Source organism: Phyllostomus discolor, chromosome 13 (assembly GCF_004126475.2).
Source record: "Phyllostomus discolor isolate MPI-MPIP mPhyDis1 chromosome 13, mPhyDis1.pri.v3, whole genome shotgun sequence".
Taxonomy (NCBI): domain Eukaryota; kingdom Metazoa; phylum Chordata; class Mammalia; order Chiroptera; family Phyllostomidae; genus Phyllostomus; species Phyllostomus discolor.
Genome location: NC_040915.2, coordinates 46,957,384 through 46,976,938, shown reverse-complemented (window position 1 = coordinate 46,976,938; position 19,555 = coordinate 46,957,384). Strand labels below are relative to the sequence as shown.

The following is a 19,555-nucleotide window of genomic DNA, read 5'->3' as shown; positions in this document are numbered from 1 at the left end:
TTTAAATCCAGGACTGTGGCACGGAAATGTTATTTAGCAACATGGAGATAATAACTGAAAGGAGAAACAGCTCAGAGTGAGAAGCCTCTGGGAGATGGGGCAGGAGGGACAGACGGCTGCTGTGTCCGAGATAAGGCCGTCTCTGCTCTGCGGTTCTTTTTTTTTTTTTCTAAAATATATTTATTTATTTTCAGAGAGGGAAGGGAGGGAGAAAGAGAGAGAGAGAGAAACATCAATGTGTGGTTGCTGGGGGCTGTGGCCTGCAACCCAGGCATGTGGCCTGACTGGGAATTGAACCTGCGACACTTTGGTTCGCAGCCCGCGCTCAGTCCACTGAGCTACCCCAGCCAGGGCTTGCTCTGCGGTTCTTAAACAATGGCACGCACGGTCTTCATTTAAAAAATGAGATCAAGAGCATGTGTCTGTCATTACACATTTGACAATCAATGGAAATGAAATGGGCGATCTAGAAAGATAAGCCAGATACGTAAGCTGAACGAACTGTCAGAAGGCTGGACAACCAGTCAGCTGCCTCGCCAGGCGGCCCATAAGCTGACCGCTGCACAGCCACCCAGCCAGCCGGCCCGCAGGCGGCGAATGCCCCTGTTCCTCGCACAGACCTTCCGAGTCCTGGTTCTTGCGGCTGAAGTTCATTCGGAAGACGAAGGCCTCGAGGATGAAGGCTACGATGATAGTCATCACCACCTGCCGGATGGGGGGAGCGGTCAGAGAGAGGGGAGTGAGGGGTGTGAGCAGCTCCGGGGCCCCGCCCCCCGCAGAGCCACTCAGACGTGCCCCTGGCCCTGTCCTCTCCGAGCTGCTGCCCAAAGAGCACAGGCAACTGGAGGAGGAGCACCTGTGGCCCCGCACCTACCATGGTCACGATGTAAAAGGTCATGAAGTAGAGGCGGCTCCAGTGGGTGGTCTGCGAGGTGACACCTTCCTGCGGACAGAGGGAAGCAGCCCGTGAGCAGACGCCTGGGCAGGGGTCAGTGGAGAGGTCGCCGCCTCCTGAAGCCGATCCGTGGCCCCTGGCACTGCCGGGCTCTTTGCTGACCCTCCCCGATCTGCCTTTGGTTGTGGGAGACACAGGATGAGGACCTCGGTCTCCTGGGTCTAAAAATTCCTCTGTCCTGCATCGGCCTGGATGGTCCCCAGGACTAACTAACGGTCTTTGTCCTAAGTCAGGGTGGCCCTCGGAAGAGTTTGAGGAATTGAAAACAAAAGCCAACGACCCTTGCCACACTGCTTCTTCACTGAAAAGTCTCTCCCACGGTGGAGGCCAAGGGACAGAGCCCCAGAGGCTAACTGGCAACTCGTGGCGCTGGAGATGTGTGGCAAGCAGGGACAGACGCCAAGCCCCGCCAAGGAGGTGGCCCCTGAGCCCACGCTGTGGCCTCGTGCCACAGCGCCAACCCTGTGTGCCCCAGGCGCCCGCCCCCCGCAGGGCACGGGGAGAGCAATGTGCACCACAGTGGGCGAGGGGAGACCCGGGGCTGCCGCAGAGGCTGGTGGAAGGACGCCCCCGGAGCTGTCCGAGGTCCTTACCATGATGATGTACCAGTTGTTGACAACCGTGAGCTCGAACAAGGTCACTGCCACAGGGAAGGGAACAAGAAAAGCATCTTGATCAGACCCACTTTTTCACGGTCAGTTTCAAGTGGCCTCTCGCCAGAGATCCTGGGTGCCGTGCACCTAAATGATGGGGTTCTGGTTTGCCAGCTTGGGCTGTGAGCTCCAGAAAGATCCGCCAAGGCCCTCCCTAAGTGCACCCCCACCCCGCCCCCGTGGACAGTGCTGCCAGCCTGCCTGTCCCCAGAAGGGCGCGCCCTTTGCCTGAGCAGCGCGTCATGGGCCAGGGCTGAGCTGCAGATCTGGGGTGCCACGAGGCTCTCCCCTTCCTCGAGAAGCCGTGTCTGGCAGGGCTGCTTCCCTCCACAGAGCCCAGGGGCAGAGCCGGGGGGGCCCATCCGAGCAATGCAAGGGCACTGTGGCAGGTTTGCACGGCTGGGTCCCTAGCATCAGGCTCAGCGCCTCCCAGCAAAGCATGAAGCTCTTCTGCTCCCTGACAGCAAAAAAAGTACCGGAAAAGGAGGGACTCTGGTGTCTGAGGGAGCCCGGGACCTGGCCTGACCTGCGCCCCTGACCCTGCACACACCACACGCTCCCTCTGGGCCACAGAGCCCTCGGGGGACATGGCCAACAGCCAGGAGGGAGAGGCTGCAGATGGCTTCGCCCTCCCGCCTGGGACCTGCAGCGACAAAGGCCCAGGGAGTGTCCCCCTGAGATTTCCGCACTCACCAAAGCTGTTCAGGATGTTGTCAAAATTATTGAGATAATAGTAGCCCTCCTCCACCACAGTCCTGTTGCCCACGGTGTGGTTGAGCCAGCGGTAGGCGTCCGCCACTGTGCTTGTACTGGCCAGGGAGACAAAGGGACAGAGGGGATGGTCACCACCCAACTGGCCGCCTCTATAGAGGACGCGGCGTTGAAGCAACCCAAGGTGTGAACAAACAAGGAGCGCCGTCCTGGCCGAGCCCGGTTCCCGGTTCAGCGCGCCTCCCCGCCCCCACCGGCTCCCCTGCCCGTGTTTATGATGTTTATGGGAACTTCGGCTCCTCTTGCCTGCCCCCCATACCCGCCCCCACTTGGCATGTCTCTGCTGCTGGCCGGACCCCCACTCTCTGAGCCACTGCTGGGTGGGGACAGGCGGTGCCTCCTCGGGGGCTCTCCCGCCCGGGACCTGCTCCTGAGGCCAGGCGAGGGGCAGGCATCACCCTGGGGATGGGGAAGCTCCTTGTCGGGCTTTTCTGGCGCCTGGCCAAGGGTTCTAATAGGTTGTCATTTAAAACGTTTATGGCGTATCTGTCAAAATCCATGCAGACGTTTCTGCAAGTCTGGTCCTTGGGACCCCCCCCTGCCCCCGGGAGTGTGCTCAGAAGGCAGGGTGCTCAGCCTCCGGCCAGGCACACACACTCCATTCGATTAGCAGAGCAGGTGGGGTCCGAGTCTGCCTGGTGATTCTGAAGGTCTGTGGCCCACTCTCCTAAGCTCCTGCTTCCGAGTTCAGCCTGACACGTCAAAGAGCCACCCGTGTCTCTCGAAGGCGTGTCTGCGTCAGCACGTGCGGCCCCGAGGAGCAGCGAGTAAGGAGAACACTGGGGGGAGCCTGGGTGGCAGAGCACACTGACTGCAGCCTGGCCGCTTGGAGGGAGGGAGGAGCGGGTGGAGAGGTCACGGGGAGGGGAGGGTCGGCTCCCCACTCTCCATCCCTGTCTCCGCAGACCTTCCCAGGGGTGTCCATCTGTCTTATCCTGACTGGCTGCCCCTGGCTGGTGCGTCTGCCCGGGTCCCCAGCCGCCCCTGGAAAGACACGGCTGGAAGCCATGGGCCTTGGGCCTCGGGGCACAGGCCACACTCGGTTCTCGAGGGGCCTCCAGCCCTCGGCGCAAAGGGGTGCCGATGGAGGCCCAGGTGGGGTGTGGCTCCTGGACCTGCCATGGGGACACGGAAGCCTGCTCAGACGTCCGCACTGCGGAGACACCTCTCTGCTTCCAGGGCCCCCCCACGTAGCTACCGCACTGAACTGAGCCCTGAAAGCAAAGCAAGGTGACTCCGCCGGGGCCTTTCTGGGGTGCCGCCGCCGAGGCTTGGGCAGGCCAGCCCCTGGGGGTGGCGAGGCGGGTGCCGGTCTGGAAACACGGGCAGCGGGGCCTGGGCCGGCCGGGGGCCGGCATGTACTCACTTGCAGCAGTTGGGGTAGAGGATTCCGCAGAAGAATTCCATGCCCACGATGGCAAAGGAGTAGTAGAAGATGAGCAGGGTGAGGCCCAGGCTGGGGAGGAGGGTCAGAGGGGCAGGGTGACTCGGGGCCAGGCCGGAGAGCCCGCCTCCTCCGGCAGCCCGGCCTCCTGGGACCCACGCAGCTGACTGGTGGAGAGGCATGCCCCTAGCCAGGTTTGCCGCCTGGGGAGTGCCTGCGGGGGAGGGGCCTCGTGATGCAGGTCTGGGGTACAAAACGTCTCAAAGGAGGACTCTCTGAACAGACGCCCCTTGAGCAGAGATTCACCCCTTACCTGTGAAGGTAGACTCACAGGTGACCCCTTACCTGTGAACGTAGACACAGGTGGTAAGTGAGGCGACAGCTCCCTGCCCTCCCTACTAAGTGTGTCGGACAGGTCAGTGCAGGAGGGTGCCAGGGAGACCTGCGGTGGTCGAGAGTCCGGTCTCCTCGGAGGCCCGTCAGGCCCTGGACCTCAGCCCCTTCCGGGCCTCCTCCCTTCCCCCCACTACCGCCCCGCCGCCCACCCTGCGGGCGCAGGCCTCGGGGCGCCTGGCCCTGGGCCCCGAGGCGGGGCGGTACCTGGCCATGCGGGGCAGCAGCTCGAACATGGTGTCCAGCACGTTGCGGTAACGCTTCTTCAGCTTGAACAGCCTGAGCAAGGGAAGGAGGCCAGGCCACTGAGACGTGTGGGGTGTGGCCGCAGCCCTGCCTGCCACAGCCCCAGGGCCCACTCAACCCCGACTGCCGACTGCCCTCACTCAGGTGACGCGAGACCCTGGGCAGGGGTGGTGGTGGCCTCAGGACATCGGGGCTGGACAGGCCTGCCCCTGAAGGGACACAGAGCCGTGGTGTGTCAGTGTGTTTCTCCGGTGAGGAGGGCGCAGTGTGGCCGTTCGCCACGGTTTGCACCATGGCAGCCAGGAGGCTCAGAGCGGGTGAGGCCTTGCTCAGGACAGGGCGGCGGCACACCGAGAAGGAAGGGGACAGCGGCCCACGCCACGGAGGGGCTTGAGGGCAGCAGAGCGGTAGAAGACGGGCCAAGGTGTGTGGGGAGAGGCTGACGCCCGCCTGGCCGGCACCACCACCAGGGCATGGAAACGGGCTCCACCACGGAGAGCCCCCACCCCACCCCTCCTCCCAGGAAGGACGGGACGGGACAGTGGGCATGTGTGGGACGGCTGCTGGACAGTCAAGAGGGAACCCAGGCTCCTGAGGACACAGAGTTCTCGATCCCCAGGGAGCGAGGGGCCCCGTCCCCACAGCCAGGCTGTATGTACTGAGTCCCTACAAGGGTCCCTGGGAAAAGGGGGGACCAAGTGAGGGCTTTTCTTGACAAGAGGCTGTTCCAGAACAGCAAGGGAGGCCCTCGAAAGTCCCTTTGAACCCCCAGAGGCTGCGCCTTCCGGTTTGTGACTGTGAGCACGTGTGTTTCTGTGGCCACGGCGGACAGCACCAACGGCCAAGTTCACCTGAGCCCAGTTTCATCGTGAAAGGTGACCGGTCCGGGTGACATGAGGAGACAGTGGCCCCCAGGTGCTTCTGCGAGGGCTACGGCAGTCTCTGACCCCAGGCTGGTGCGTCTGCCGGCTCACTCCGGTCACCGCCCCGACCAGTCCCCGGGTTTCTCCGCCATCCCCCTTTCTCCCCGACCCCGCCCGTCACCTCAGCAGCTGGAGCGGACGCAGAACCACTATGAAGTAGAAGGGCTCCATGTTGAAGGCCAGAGCCAGCAGTCCCAGGAAGGCGAACGCCGTGACGAAGAAGTCGAACCTGGGAGGGAGAGGGAGAGCGGTCCCTTGGGCCCCCCCCCCAGGCCCCCCCACCACATCTCGAGTCCCACCCCATTCTCGGCCCACCCTTCCCAGGCACCCAGTCATGGCGTTTCTGAAGTCAGCATGGCCAGGTGCCGTCACAGCCGCATCTCAGGGTCAGAAATGCCGGCACCGCCCCTCCCCCAAGGCCCTGCACTGGTCTAAGGGCAGACCTTGGTCGCACTGGCGACTGTCCCCTGGATGAGGTCACTGAGGGGAGGGGCAGGGTTGGCCAGACCCCACCGGGAGCCCAGGGAGCCCTGAGCAGGGCAGGGCCCCCCCTTCCAGAGTCCCGCCCCGAGACCCTGGGCTGCGCTTGCTGGACTCTCTTCTCTGTTCATTGACCTGTTCCACTCTAGCCCAGACCTCTCGGGGCAGCCTGATTTCACAGGCAAGTTGACTTTAACGGGCGGTAAGTGACCTCTTGTCTCAGCGGGACGGGGAGGAAGGGCCCAGTGAGACGATGGCACCTCCTTCTCTGTGGGTTCCATGGTTTGGGGGAAGGGCTGAGTCGTGCTGGGGACGGGTGCAGGTTAAAGGACTCAGGAAGAGCCCGCTGGCCATGGGGCCCCCAGAGCCCACGTGCAGAAGGAACGGGCGTGGGTGGCCGGAGAGAGAGCACAGCCTGACCCTGGGCGGTCCCAGGGCCACGGGGGAACAGCAGGAGACAGAGGCCGTGACCCGTCCTCTGCAGCCGCAGACGCGGCGTGTGTGCTGTGGGTGTGTGGGGACAGGGCTGGGGGCTTTCATCGGTGTCTGGGACGGGGGGCGGGGGAGGGCCACGCTCTCCACTTACAGATTCCACCCGGAGGACAGGTACTCAATGGGGCCCAGGCCGGCGACCTTCAGGAACAGCTCCACCCCGTAGACTGCGGACGGAGGCGGGCAGTCAGGCATTCCCGCCACGGCCTCCCACACGGGGCCTGGCCCGGTTCCCTCCTGGAGACCCTCCCCCTGCGGCCGCGCGCCCTCCAGATGGCCGTCCGAGTGCAGGTTCCCGGAGAGGGCCGGGCCCGGGTGCCGGTCCACTGAGGCAGCTTGCCAAGAGGCACTCCCTCCCCGCTCTGGGAACAGCCCGGCCACCCCTCTGTCCACCGATAACAGGAGCTCCCTGCACCCCCTCTGTGCCGGGCATTGTGCTGGGCGCTGGGCGTGCGGGAGTATACAACACAGGGCCGTGCCCACCCGACACAGCTCAGCGTGCAGATGGGAGGAGGGACTGTGAGTGGGTCATGACCACACCGTGGGCGCAGGGACACGAAAGGAGGAGGAAGGTCGGTCAGTGCAAAGGCCCCGAGGCCAGCAAGGGCACGGGGCACTCGGGAGGAGACACGGTGCAGGCAGGGGCATGGGTGGCGGGACTGGCGGAAGTGAGGCTGGAGAGAGGGCTGAAGGGACCCCGTGCGGCCAGGTGACTCGAGCACACCCGGGAGGGAGCCTGGGTCCGGAGGACGGGGAGGAGAACTGAGAACCGTGAGAGGCTGGGAAACAGGTGGGATGGCACCAGGCTCAATTCTGCTCGCTGCTGGGTAAGAGCCCCTGTTTTAGAGCCACGAGGTCCCAGACCAGACGAGAGCCCTCCCAGCCTGAAGCCACGTCCCAGACTTACTAGTCAGAAAGACGAGGTAACTCCAGGGCACGTGCTTGGAGAAGAAGTTCCCACCTGCAGGACAGAGAGGCAGCAGCTCGAGAGGCAGGCCACGTGTGCCCGCTGGACGGGCCACTGCCCCCACCGGGCTCACCTTTCAGCATGAAGGTCTCCGCGAGGACCCAGACGCCGTTGACGGCCACCACCAAGTCTGCAACAGACAGTCCCATAGTAGAGAAAGCACGGGTGGGCGTGGCAATCGACAGGCCACACCCACAGCCCGTGGCTAATTTTTGGGCAGCCCTGGGAGATTCGGAGAGCCGCCATTCCACCCACCCAAGTGACAGGTGGCCTCTTTCCCTTTGAGCTTTCACCACTGGAGCTAAATCAATGGATTGTTTTGCTGAGAAACAGCTAAGGGTTTCTACAAACACCAATGTGGTCACTGCACGGAAGCCAGTTAAGAGGCTTTGGTAGGACCTGCTGGTCATCCTAGGTCAGTATAAACGGTGGGCAACACACAGAGGGTTTGAGAGTTGGAAGTATGTGTTTTCCCTTAGACACGTCTGATTGTACAGAGACTGCGGGGTTAGCGGAATGTGCGTGCATCTGGCCTCTCACTCGGCAGTCCCCCTGCTAGGCACCCACCCCGGCGAGACGCCAGCAAAGACACAACACAACATGCATGGACAGCTAGTCACTGGAGAACTACTTGTGACAGCAGAACACCAGAGACACCCTAATCGATCAGCAGGGTGCTGGGGGAGTAGCTGTGACACGGTCATGAAAGGGTATGCTGTCCACTATGAGGAGAAATGGGGGACATCTCTCTATACTATTATGGAGTGCTGTCAGGGTATATGGTTAGCTGGAAAAAGCAAGGTGAAAAAAAGTGCGTAAAGTATGCTATCGTTTACTTAGGACGACCAGGGAGCCATGCATATATGTGCATCTATGCAGTTTTTTGTAAATGGAAGGATAAGCCACATGAAAAGTTACCCCTCGGAGGAGGCGACAAGATATAAATGAGACTTCTTTGAAAGATCTGGCTTGGAACCATACAAATATTTTATGTAATTATAAAACAAAGTTAAATGTAAAAAGCAATCCCTAAACGTTAAAAATAAAAGGACATAAAGAAACCTATGTATGCCCTGACTGGTGTGGCTCAGTGGATTGAGCACTGACCTGCGAACCAAAGGGCCACCAGTTCGATTCCCGATCAGGGGACATGCCTGGGTGGCAGGCCAGGTCCCCAGCAGGGGGCGCACAAGACACAACCACACATTGATGTGTCTCTCCCTCTCTCCCTTCCCCTCTCTCTAAAGATAAATAAAATCTTAATAAATAAATAAATAAACCTAAATGTGTATTCAGTTGGTGACACACCAACTCGGAGAGGAACAATTCCAGGGGACCCTAAAACACAGCGCCTGGCCTGTGGCCCCTGGAGTGGCGTTTCTGGCATCCCTGGGGTGCTTGGAGGGGCTGGGTGGTGCTGGTTCTCGGAGACCGCTGTGTGTGTGTGCTGTGCGATAAAGCACGTGAGCAACTGTGTCAGCGTTGCTGGGAAACAGGACTTTGAGACTGGGAATCCGGACAGGAAAGGATGCTGAAGTTAGGGGGAACTCCATAGTGCTGAATCTGAACTAGGAATATCAGGATAAACTCAATATAGTTTGTCTTTAAAAATACCAACCCCCCAGCTCCGTCCCTGAAAAGCCTTAGAAACAATAACGCACTCCAAGCAATGCACACCTCTAGCACCTCAGACTGGGGTCGCCGAACCCCATTTCCCACTGCAAGGCCCGGAGCCCCTGAGAAACACGGACTCCCGTCAAGCCCCCAGGTTCGTGCTGTCCGAGAGAACTTTCTGTGACAACGGAAATTTCCCCATCCGGGCTGTTGCATTAGTCATTAGCCATCTGTGGCTACCGAGCATTTCAATGTGGATCCTGTGCCTGGGAAACTGGACTTTTCATTCTAACCGGCTGAAGTGTAAATAGCCCCCTGAGGCTAGCGGCTGCCGCCTGGGACAATGCAGCTCTAGAGGGAACTACCGGATGAGAGGAAATAAGCGACAGGGGAAATGGAAAAACCAGACTGAAGGACATACGGTTCTGTTTCTTCAACTGTGGATTTCAAGAGGGGAAAAGGGATGGAGGAGGCGGCTACAGATTCAAGCAGACATGAGTGACATGACCACCAGCCGCACTCTGTGGGTCTGGAATTTGCTCCCCGGACTCCAGGTCCAGAGAGGGTACCATGAGCCGGAGTGAGGGGGCAGATGCACGAGAAAGACCGGCCGTTGGATGACAACTGAGTCGGGTGATGGGCGCACGGGGTTCTCTCCACTGTTATACACGCGTGGAGTTCCCTACGGTGAGAAGTCAACACCACGACTGCGGGACCCATCTCCCGCCTCCCCACCTTCTGCAGGGGTGAGGCTCAGGAGGAAAGGGGCCCGGCGCTGAGATTTCACACTTACACATGAAATACTGAAAGGCTTTGGACTTCACGAGGATATTGATTCCTATTGGAAGAGAGGAAATGTTAGCATCGACACTTTCATAGGTGAGCACGCCTCCCCCTATGACCTCGTTCATGCACGAAAGCACCCAGGGTGTTCATGCCCGGGGGTGGAGTGGCAGGGCCTGTTCTGCTGGTGACACGCAGACACCTGGACGCAACTACAGTGACCACAGCTGCTCTGGGGCAGGCTGGGCAACCCCGGCCCAGGACGAAACAGAGCAAAGCATTGCTGCCCACGGCTGGAACCTGTATGACTGCTGGCCTGGGCCCGGGACAGTTTATTCAGCCAGTTGGGTAACTGTCATCCCAGCAGAGCAGAAAACTCTCTAGAAAACATGGACGAAGGCTGTGCCCGAAGCCCCAGCTGGGGGAGAAAGCACAAAGGAGGGCATGCCACCTTGACTGTGATCACAGGGGCCTGGACCCAGGCTGCAGGCTTTCTGCATGAGAAACTCCCTGTGCGTTAACCACAGCCCCACATGGAACTTCAAAACTGGCAGTAAACAAAGGGGCAACTATTAGGTAAATGATACGGGCACTCAGATTTAAAATGTTTTGATTTTATACCATGCAAGACATCGTATACATAAGGTATAGACCCTGCCACAGGAGGATGGACAAGATAACACTGTTAGATAAAGAGGCAGGTTTCAGAACAAAAGATATAATGTAATCCCACGACTGCTTTTTAAAAGCGCAGGAAAAAGAACCGACGTCAGAAAGAAACGCATTAGAAAATGAACAGTGGTTATCTCCGGGTGGGAAATTTTCATTTTCTTCTATTTACCAGGCTTGGTCAATTTCCTTTAATAGATGAAGAGTCCACCAGTGCCTTTTGGTTTGGTTTTTAAGTCACCAATTTCCTTCCTAATCCAACGTGCATTTCCCTGCTGGGAGAATCACCCTCTCTGTGTCTCTTACACACACACACACACACACACACACACCCTCTGAGCATGCTCTTCCCGGGCTGGTCTGCAATCTCTGGAAACGTCCACCTGTCTCCAGCTGCCGAGATGCCTTCATACTCAGGTGCACCTTACCTTTGAAGATGAGGAACGCTGTCCTAGGAAGCTCATCAAACCAGTGTTCTCTGTTTCTCTTTGCCTGGCCAGGAGACAGGGCCGGGGAGAGGGCGTTAGGACCAGCGCCCAGAACGGCGCTGTTCCAGCCGGGAAAGAGCTGGACCCCGGGGGCCTCTCGGCTTCATGTCCACGTGTGTGGAGCCCTCTGCCCACTCCCCCGCCCTGGTCTCACTCGTGTGCTCACCTTCCACTTCAAGGCAGCGACTTCATAGATATCGTAGAAGTCCTTCAGGCTGGCCCAGTGACATGGAAAGGAAAAAAAATCAGAACGGCCCCACTGAGCTTCGCTTCTCTCCCCCACCTGCCTGTGGTCGCCTCGATGGGGAGAAGGTGGGAAGGGAGGAGGGGACGTCTGGGAGTCCCGAGACATCGGTGCCTAGGGCACGCCGGCCCCCTCCTTCCTCTAGGTGCTTGGTCTACGCTGAGCGACAGCTTCAGCCCCGGGATCACTCCAGCTCTTACACGGACAGGGAGTGAGCCCCGTTAGCAGAGGGCTTAATGGAACAAACGGGCTGAGAGGTCACCCCCAACGGAGCTCCCCCACTCTTGTCTCTACAGCCGGCCAACTTCCTTTCAAATGGAGAAGAAGGGTTTGGTCGCCAGCAGCCCAGGAAAACTAGACTGCCCCGGAGATCTGCGGGCCAGTCCTCTGAGGCTGTGCAAGGGGTGTGTGTGTGTGTGTGTGTGCACGCACGCCCCCTTCTGTGGATCTGCTCACACACAACCACCCCACCTCACTCTCAGATCAAAGGTGAGCAGCTGAGTCAGTCCATTTCATGATCCAATACATTCCTTTTTTTGTCAACTCAGCTCAAATGAAATTCGAGTGGGACTTTTGTCACTTGCAGAGAGGCTCCTGATGAATACGGTCTACGTGTACAAGAATCTCAAAGAAAACTAAAGTCTCCAAGAGGCTCTTTGCGGGGGGGCCCCCTGTCCCACCCAGTGCCTTGGCACGCCCCAAGCCCCTCTCCTGCATGCCTCACGGGGCCACAGCGCCCCCACCTGGCCTGCCTGTGCTCTTACCTTAGCAGAGGCGTGTTGCTCTGGTTCAGGGCCTTGAAAGTGAGATAGCGCTCCCCAGCACTCATCCGGGGCTTGTAGAAGCGCATCAGGCCCTCAAACTGCCTGTAGGAGATGCCGGCGGGCCTCTGGGGGCAGGAAGGATGTCGATGTCAACACAGGAAAATACAGAGCCCGGACTGCCCCTCCCCTGAGGACAACTGCTCTGGGTGGCCAGCACAGCAAGGACCCCAGGGTGCCTGGCTGCTTCCTGCCCCTCCTGCCATGCTTAGAGGCTGCCCAGGGGGAGGGGGAGGGAGCAGGGGCCGACCCCTCCCGGCCCAGCCCCCTCTCCTCCCTACCCGCTGGCTGATGAGCAGGCGGTAGGCGTGCTGGATGGCGGTTCGCTTATGCAACAGCAAAGACTTGAACTTGCGTTTCTCGATGTCATTGAAGGTGTCGAACACCACGGCCAGAAGCTGCGAGGGAAAAGCAGAGAGAGACCTGGCTCCCATGCGTGGCGGGACCTCAAGGAGTAGGGACTGTACCCTCTGCCTCCAGAGGGCGCTCTTCCAGAAGGGGCTGGGGGTAACCCTCCTGCCCCCCCCCCCCCCCGCTCTCCCGGTGCAGGAGTCTGTCTCCAAGTCCCAGCAGGGAAGGTCACGCATCACCCCTTGCAAATCTTCTCTCTTCAGATACGTGAAGACATAATTGTTATTACGTTTTCCCGGGGACTTCTTCTCTCTGCCTACAGCTCCTCCCTGGCTGGGCAGTCTCGTAAGGTGAGAAGGAAGCAGGGAGGAGCGTGCTGGGCCCTACGCCCTGTTCAGCCCATGACCACCCCATGCCCTCCTGACCGAGGAGCAGGGAGGAGCATCACATGCCAGAATCTGCCTCCGTTCCGTCTGCTTGCTCCCTGTCCCGGTGGGTCACGGCTGCACGCGCTGGCCCCCTAAACCGCAGGAGTGAGGAGACCCGCCCCTGAGTGCACATCGTTCTGGAACTGCCAGATTCCAAGGTCAGCGCGTGAACCACACAGCCTGTGTTACCAGGGGCGGCGGCAGGACGGGGGGCAGAATCTGCGAGAAGCCTTTTTGGACGCACGTTCTTTCTCTTTCAAAAATATTTTGGGGGAAACTCTTTTGCCCTTCCCACCCCTTCAAACTGCAGCTGCCCCCCCATTTTTCCCCCTTTAGTTTAAGAGAAGGTCAGCTAACATTTTCTGTAAAGAGCCAGATACCAACTATTTTAGGCTCTGAAGGCCAGATGGTCTCTGTTGAAACTATTCGACCCTGAAGGTGTGGCACGAAATCGATCACAGAGGATGCGGAAACCAGTGGGCGTGGCCGCATGCCAATAAAACTTTATTTACAAATGCAGGCTTTGGCCAGGCCCACAGGCTGTGGTTTGCAGCCCCTTACCCTGCATTTTAACAAACTAAAATAAATCAATTATACATAATACACTGTTATGGTTCCAAACTAACTAGAGGATATAAGAACTGTAATGTGTGTATAAAAGAGATATCCAACACATTTCTTTTTGGTTTTGAGGAATTAAAAATTTTTTTTTCCTTTTTAAGACTTGTAACTTTTTAGACTTCACACGTCTTCTCCAGAGAAAGTGTTTTCTATTTCTATACCGGGCCTGACTACAATGATTGGTGTGAGACTGTTCTCAGAAGTATAAAAATAATCCAAGACTTGGTACAAGCCTCTCCCCGACAATTCCGGCACTGATGTGTGGTCTTGGCACCAGCCGGACGGTGATGGCCCATGGAAGGTGGTGGCCCCATGGAAGGCACGTGCCTGTGGCCACCCAAGGGTCCGTGAACAACTCCCCAGCTCCCAGTGTGCACGGAACTTCACATGGTCCCTAACGGAGTATGTCCTGCACTGGATATTCTGACGGTTTGTGACCAATGGGGTGTTAACACGCAGGCACCCCAGCGCGCAGGTACAGCAGGACTGAGTGGTTAAGAGCGGGGCTTAGGGGGAGGGTTGGGTGGGTGGGCTGGAATGGGAGTAGGGGGGAGAAAAATGTACTTGAACAATGATTAAAAAAAAAAAAAAAAAGAGCGGGGCTTAGACTCAGCCGGCTCGCCTGGCCGTGCCAAGCTGTGCAGCGTGGGCACGTCGCTCTGTCCACCTGGCCCTCAGTTTCCTCGTCTACAAAGTGAGAATCACAACAAGACCTCCAGGGTTTTTGTGTTACATCATTTAGTCCACTTTGCATGGTGCCTGGGTAAGGCTTCCTGAGTGCCAGCTTTTATAGTTATTATATTGCACATTGGCTGGGGGAATGAAGAGGTTCCCAAGGGAGCCTTGGCTTGAACTCCAGCGCTGCCAGCAGCAATGACGGCAATAACCCAGGGAGGCCGCCAGGGCGTTCCCCACCACACCGCACTTGACTACGGTCTGGGTCCCCAGCCCCTGCCGATGGCAGCCCCTCCTTTTCCACTCCCATGGTGCCCAGCACTGTGCAGGCCGCTCCAGCGGGGCACGAGACGCGGCCACTCACCAGGTTCATGATGAAGTACAGCTCGATGGAGAGGTACACAATGAAGAAGACACAGGACCAGGGGTTCCGGGAGTAGGAAGGCATCATCACGTCTGGGAAACTGCATTTGCGGGGTGTTACCTGCAGGGCCCCGTGTCTGCCGGCCTCCGTCCCCTCTCGGGGCATCTCCCATCTCTACCTTCCCAGTTGCACCCCACCCTCCCTGACTCTCAGTCACAGGCCACTCTGAGTCCCCACAGTGCCCCCGGCCGCTGGCTGGGCACTAGCCGAGGGCAGGGGCCACAGCAGAGCTGAAACTCACTTGGCAGTGGTCAGAAGCACGAACAGGCTGACGATGCTGCTCTCCAGGGTGCTGAAGTACTGTCCGGGAAAGGAGGCAGAAGGACATGCTGGCGCCAGCCCGAGAGCCCGCGCCAGCCTGGAACAGGCTACCGTGGGCCACCTGGAGCGCCCTGGCCCTCTCCCTCCCCACCCCACCCACTCTTCCTCCTCCCCCAGAATCCCTGAGGGCTGGCAGAAGTAGACAGGTGACTTTGGGACTTTTCTCCTAGAGAGTCACACATTTGCACAATTAGCTTGACTCTCCTTCACTGAAACCTCCAAACATTCCCACGTTCCAAATCTGACCCTGGAAACATGGCTCTCAGGATGGACTAACATGCCCCTTAATGCTCAAGGAAGGAAACAGCTCAAGTCTGGGTAACAGGGACCCTCAGGGGCCGCGAGCAGGGATGAGAAGCCAGGCAGGGCCTCCCGTCCAGCTGCCTTGCCCGAGGGGAAAGGCCTCCCATAGAGGAAGAAACAGACAAAACACGGTGGTTACTTACGGGGTCTGAAGGATTAGGGGAGAACAAGTAGAAACCTAGAAGGTGGTGGAAAACAGATTGAAAAGAGGGTTAGGGGAGAGGTCCCAAATCCAGATGTCAAAAGGACCTGTCTGAATTTCCAAAGCTGTCCGAGTACAATTTTTCTCCCCCTGGGACTGTGCTTCCAGAGACCGCCTGGGCCCAGGGCGCGGGGAGCTCACCGAGGATGGCGAAAATGATCATGAAGAAGAGCAGCAGCAGGAGGATGTCCATGAAGGGCGGCAGGGACTGGAAGATCTGCCGCAGGTTGCTGGGGAGACACGGGCGCCAAGAGGGGTGGGTGAGGCGCAGCAGGGGCGGGGCCCGAAGACACGCTCACGGAGACTGGGCCTGGTGCTCCTGACCCACAGACACTAAATCCCACTGTGCCCCAGCCTGTGACATCATGCAGAGTGTTGTCCTGGGAGATCTCCTCTCAGCGGGTGACCGGGAGAAGGGAGGTGGGGGTAGCACCCACCGCCACCTCCTCCTGCCTACAGAATGCAAGCAGGCGGGTGCACGCAAGAGAGGGAGGGAGCAGCCGAAGGCCAAGAGCATGGCCTCAGGTGCAAAGGTCAGCTTCCGCAAGGAGTGGGATGCAGGAAGACAGTTTGGGGCTCCCTGGGCCTCAGACACTTGTGTCCAGCTTTGCGGACGGGCAGAAAGAATGAATTGCCAGCCCATCTTATCAACAGCACCCCAGGCAACAGATTTTCCGGATGCAGTCTTCAAAGCTCAGCTGAACTCCAGGTGGACGGTCTGGCTTGGGAGCAGTCCCCTGGTCTCAGGGGAGGCACCAGGACAGGCTGCCGAGTCCTGTGGACTCTTTGCCAAGTTGCCTGCTCTAGGTGGTGCTGCTGCTGCTGTGTTCGGGCATATAACGTGCTTAGGGAGCGGAGCCAGGCCCAGAGAGCTGTGAGTGAGATGGGGCAGAGCCTGGGACCTGGAGTCAGGGGGCCTAAACTTCAGCTGACACCCCGCCGTCCTCTCTGTGTGGGTGGAATAGCGGAGGGAAGAGAGCGTGCTGAGATCCTCCCAATGTGCGGCATGGATCGTATCGCTACTGGACCCCCCGGGCCCCGCTCCGCTGGCCCAGAGGCCCAGGCCCGGCCACGGTGAGCCTGTCTGAGCAGCTCCGCCCCCGGCCTTACCGCCGGACGCCGCCGCAGTACCGACAGTCCACCAGGAAGATGCAGCGCAGCGCCCTGGTCACCCGCACGTGGGACGCCTGCCGCACCAGCACCACGATGGCCTCGACGAACTGCACCGCCAGCACAGAGGTCTGGGGCGCAGAGACACGGAGCACCGTCAGCTCCTCTGCCCAGGCGCCCTCCCAAACACCCTAACCTCGCGGCTGGCTGGATACGGCCCGCTCTGGTCTGGAGGGGCCCGTACCCTCTCTCCAGGGCCCTCCCCCCACACCAAGCGGCCTGTGGAGAAGAGCCTGAGGCTGCGGGCACCTATGGGTGGTCCCAGGACAGGGAACCCAAGGGGCGCGCTCCCAGCAGTTGCTCAGGTGGTCTTCATGGAGCAAAACTGCCGCTCTGCCCGGCCACATCTACCCTCCCCCTCGTTTCGGCTCTCCTGACCTCCACGGTGAAGACCCCCGAGGGAGGTCTGCAGAGCCCCTTGACCTCTGATTCCTTGGACACTTTCTCTGGACATGTGTGCGTGCCTTTCACACTGCAGAGCGCCACCCTGACGCATTCCTACTCGTGCTCCTGTCCGTGGCACAGAGAGCATGTGTACAGTGCCGACTGCAGACCGGCGTGGGCCTGGAGGCCACACTGACCTGGGGCTGGACCCCATTCTCTCTGGGGTTTAGACCCCGTTCTCGGCTGTCCGGCCGGATGGGAACTAGGAACAGTAATGCATCTTCCCGCACAGGTTACTGGTCCGGTGCTCAGCACGCCCCAAATCCGGAATCACATTAGCTACTGTCAGCAGCACTGTGACCCACCCACCGGAGCAGGGCGAGGGCAGGGACCCAGGGTGACACTTCTGAGCGCAGGGGGGTTTGGAATTGAACTGAAGAGACGGGCTGGAAGGTGATGCGGGAGGGAAAAGCCGTAAGGAGTGGACACGTCACCTTGACCATAGTCCGTCTGTGCCGGATAAAGGTGTGCAGGCCCAGCCACCGCAACTTCATGCAAAGCTCAAAGACAACCACCATGAGGGCGAGCAGCTCCAGGGTCGCGTGGACCTGCCAGCAGAGGGTGTGGAGACGTGGTGTCAGCGGTCCCCTGTCCTCCCCACTGTCAACCACACCGCCCGCCTTTTCCCCTGAGGACGGAGAGAGTGGGTGGCACTGCTATCGGGGGTGCTGCCCCCCAGGGGCCGAGGTGCAGGCCCTGGCCCTAAGGGAGGCGGCCAGATGGCACCCTCCCTGGAATTTCTGGGGGAGCAGAATCACAGACGGACCGAGGACCCCAAGCGAGACCAGGGAGTCATCGCTGCCCCTGAGGCCCCTGGGACCTCCCAGGGCCTGTCTCTTTTAAACCCATTCCCACTGTCTGCCCTTCCAGAATGTTCCCTCTCAGGCTCGCGTTAGCTTGAGGACAGCTTCTGGTGCTCCCCGCCCCCCCCCCCCGGGAGAGCAGGGGCTCCCGGCCACGCGCACACTCACGTAGATGCCGAGCCGGAGCGCGGGGACGGCGGGGGCCTCGCACAGGGACAGCAGCAGCAGGAGCAGGGCTGTGGACAGCTCCATCAGGTAGAAGAGGTGGTTGTGTGCGAAGAGGTAGGCCGCCAGCGCTTTGGCGTTCTTGGGGTGGGTGAAGAACTTGTCGTTATTCTCACCTTCCTGGGGAGACAAGAGTCACGTGGGCGGCAAGCCTCTGAGACACGGCACGTGGGCCCGGGAGGCGGGGCAAGGAGGGGCCTGGGCGGATGAGAGAAGGTTCGGACCAGAGCTGGCAGATGATGGAAACTGAGAGGTGCTATGTGGCCGCAGAACTGCGCAGTGGCTGAGCCTCCCCCGGGCCTGCCAAGGGGGCTAAAGAGACTCACTGCCTCCAAAAACCCACACGGAGGGGTCACAGGGCAAAAAGGGAAGGGAAGGCAGAGCAGTGGGCACACGTGGGCCCTTCAGAGGCCAAACCCTCACTCTCAGAAATGTCAGCAGAATGCAAAGCTTGGCGGGGGGAAGAGATTCCGGGGTAAACAAGCACAGCCCCCCACCATTCCTCCTTGGGGAACACTGAGAGAGTCCCTTCACCTTCTCCAGCTGGCAGCGAGATAACACCAGCCCTTCCTCTCGGGGCTCCTGCAAGAACAAACTTAGGACAGCGTCTGCTACACACCCCAGGCGTTTCATAGATGTTTGGGAGGATGAACCATTTTTGCAAAGGACCGCTTCTCCAGGCCCAGCCCAGGCTGGTTGGTGCCTGTCCGGTAGCCGGGAAGTGGGGGGCTCTGACCTTCCCTGTGGGGAGCAGATCGCTTCCCTGAAGCTGGCTACGTCACCACTCTCATTCCCAGCAGACAAAGGCCAACCGCAGGCACCCAACGAGGGAACACACATCCCGGCTGTCAACCAGAGGGCAGGCTGGGCGAGCCTCGCTGCCGGCACTGTGATCTGCACGGGGCTGCGGTTTTTCACCACGGCCGCCGTGGCACACCCACAGTGGCCACGCAGAAGCCTCTGGTTCGGATTAATGAAGAAGTGCAATGCTCTGGGAAGCTCTCTGCGCAAACAGCCAGGGTCGAAGGTCCGCCTGGAGGAAACCACTGACGCGGGGGCCTTGACTTCCACTGCGGACCGGGAGCTGCCGCAGGAGGCGGGGAGTGAGGGCTCCACCCATAGGGACTGAGGGAAATAGGACCCATGTCACTGGATTCCAGCCCAGACCCCCAGAGAACTCTGGCCTCGTTTCCTGGCTGCTGATGGTGAGTGAGATGAAGAAAAAGAAGAAGGCAGGCCAGTTGTACGGGACTTCCAGGGCCTCGCTCTCTGCGCCCCGGGACGGAAGTCCACACGGAAAACGGGAACATCTTGGAGGCACCCCAACCGCTGAGCACATGGCTCCCGACAGCGAGGGAGCTGACAGATAAAATCTGGGAAGAGGAACTGCAGGGACCAGGCATCCTTAAAGCAGCGAGGGGCCAGACGCCCAAGGGCAGCAGCGGCCTGGCTCGGGGTCTGTGCGCTGCGCAGCTCAGCGGCGGAGCAGGAAGAGGAGGACCGTCTGACCAAAAAGCAGCGAAACCCCAGTTCTGATTTGATAGTTTTAAAACTAATGCATTTTTTGATAAAAATAATTCAAATCATTCACAGGGTTATCAGGTCGTGAAAACTCCGTCAGCTAATCACCTTTAATATGGAGATGAACAACTTTCCAACATGCATGGGTATCTGCTCGAAAACACACACACGCAGGTATATGCTG

At 59.4% G+C, this 19,555-nt stretch overlaps 1 protein-coding gene across 4 annotated transcripts in view; it reads right to left on the bottom strand.

Annotated features, from left to right (window-relative positions):
- Nucleotides 1–19,555, bottom strand: part of TPCN1 (two pore segment channel 1) — a 49,360-nt gene that overhangs the window by 4,580 nt on the left and 25,225 nt on the right. For all 4 annotated transcript variants that reach the window (XR_004900387.1, XR_004900388.1, XM_036013895.1 and 1 more), the window contains exons 4-25: nt 17,794–17,970; nt 17,257–17,370; nt 16,319–16,449; nt 15,350–15,438; nt 15,150–15,184; nt 14,624–14,682; nt 14,323–14,422; nt 12,165–12,281; nt 11,827–11,951; nt 10,985–11,033; nt 10,759–10,822; nt 9,672–9,716; nt 7,338–7,394; nt 7,205–7,258; nt 6,392–6,464; nt 5,447–5,554; nt 4,364–4,435; nt 3,746–3,835; nt 2,302–2,417; nt 1,549–1,595; nt 875–943; nt 621–705 (exon numbers count right to left, since the gene is read on the bottom strand). Coding sequence is in view for 2 of the 4 variants with exons in the window: in XM_036013895.1 (XP_035869788.1) it covers nt 621–705; nt 875–943; nt 1,549–1,595; nt 2,302–2,417; nt 3,746–3,835; nt 4,364–4,435; nt 5,447–5,554; nt 6,392–6,464; nt 7,205–7,258; nt 7,338–7,394; nt 9,672–9,716; nt 10,759–10,822; nt 10,985–11,033; nt 11,827–11,951; nt 12,165–12,281; nt 14,323–14,422; nt 14,624–14,682; nt 15,150–15,184; nt 15,350–15,438; nt 16,319–16,449; nt 17,257–17,370; nt 17,794–17,970 (1,876 nt within the window). In the remaining 2 variants the exon portion in view is untranslated. The remainder of the gene's footprint in view (nt 1–620; nt 706–874; nt 944–1,548; nt 1,596–2,301; nt 2,418–3,745; nt 3,836–4,363; nt 4,436–5,446; nt 5,555–6,391; nt 6,465–7,204; nt 7,259–7,337; nt 7,395–9,671; nt 9,717–10,758; nt 10,823–10,984; nt 11,034–11,826; nt 11,952–12,164; nt 12,282–14,322; nt 14,423–14,623; nt 14,683–15,149; nt 15,185–15,349; nt 15,439–16,318; nt 16,450–17,256; nt 17,371–17,793; nt 17,971–19,555) is intronic.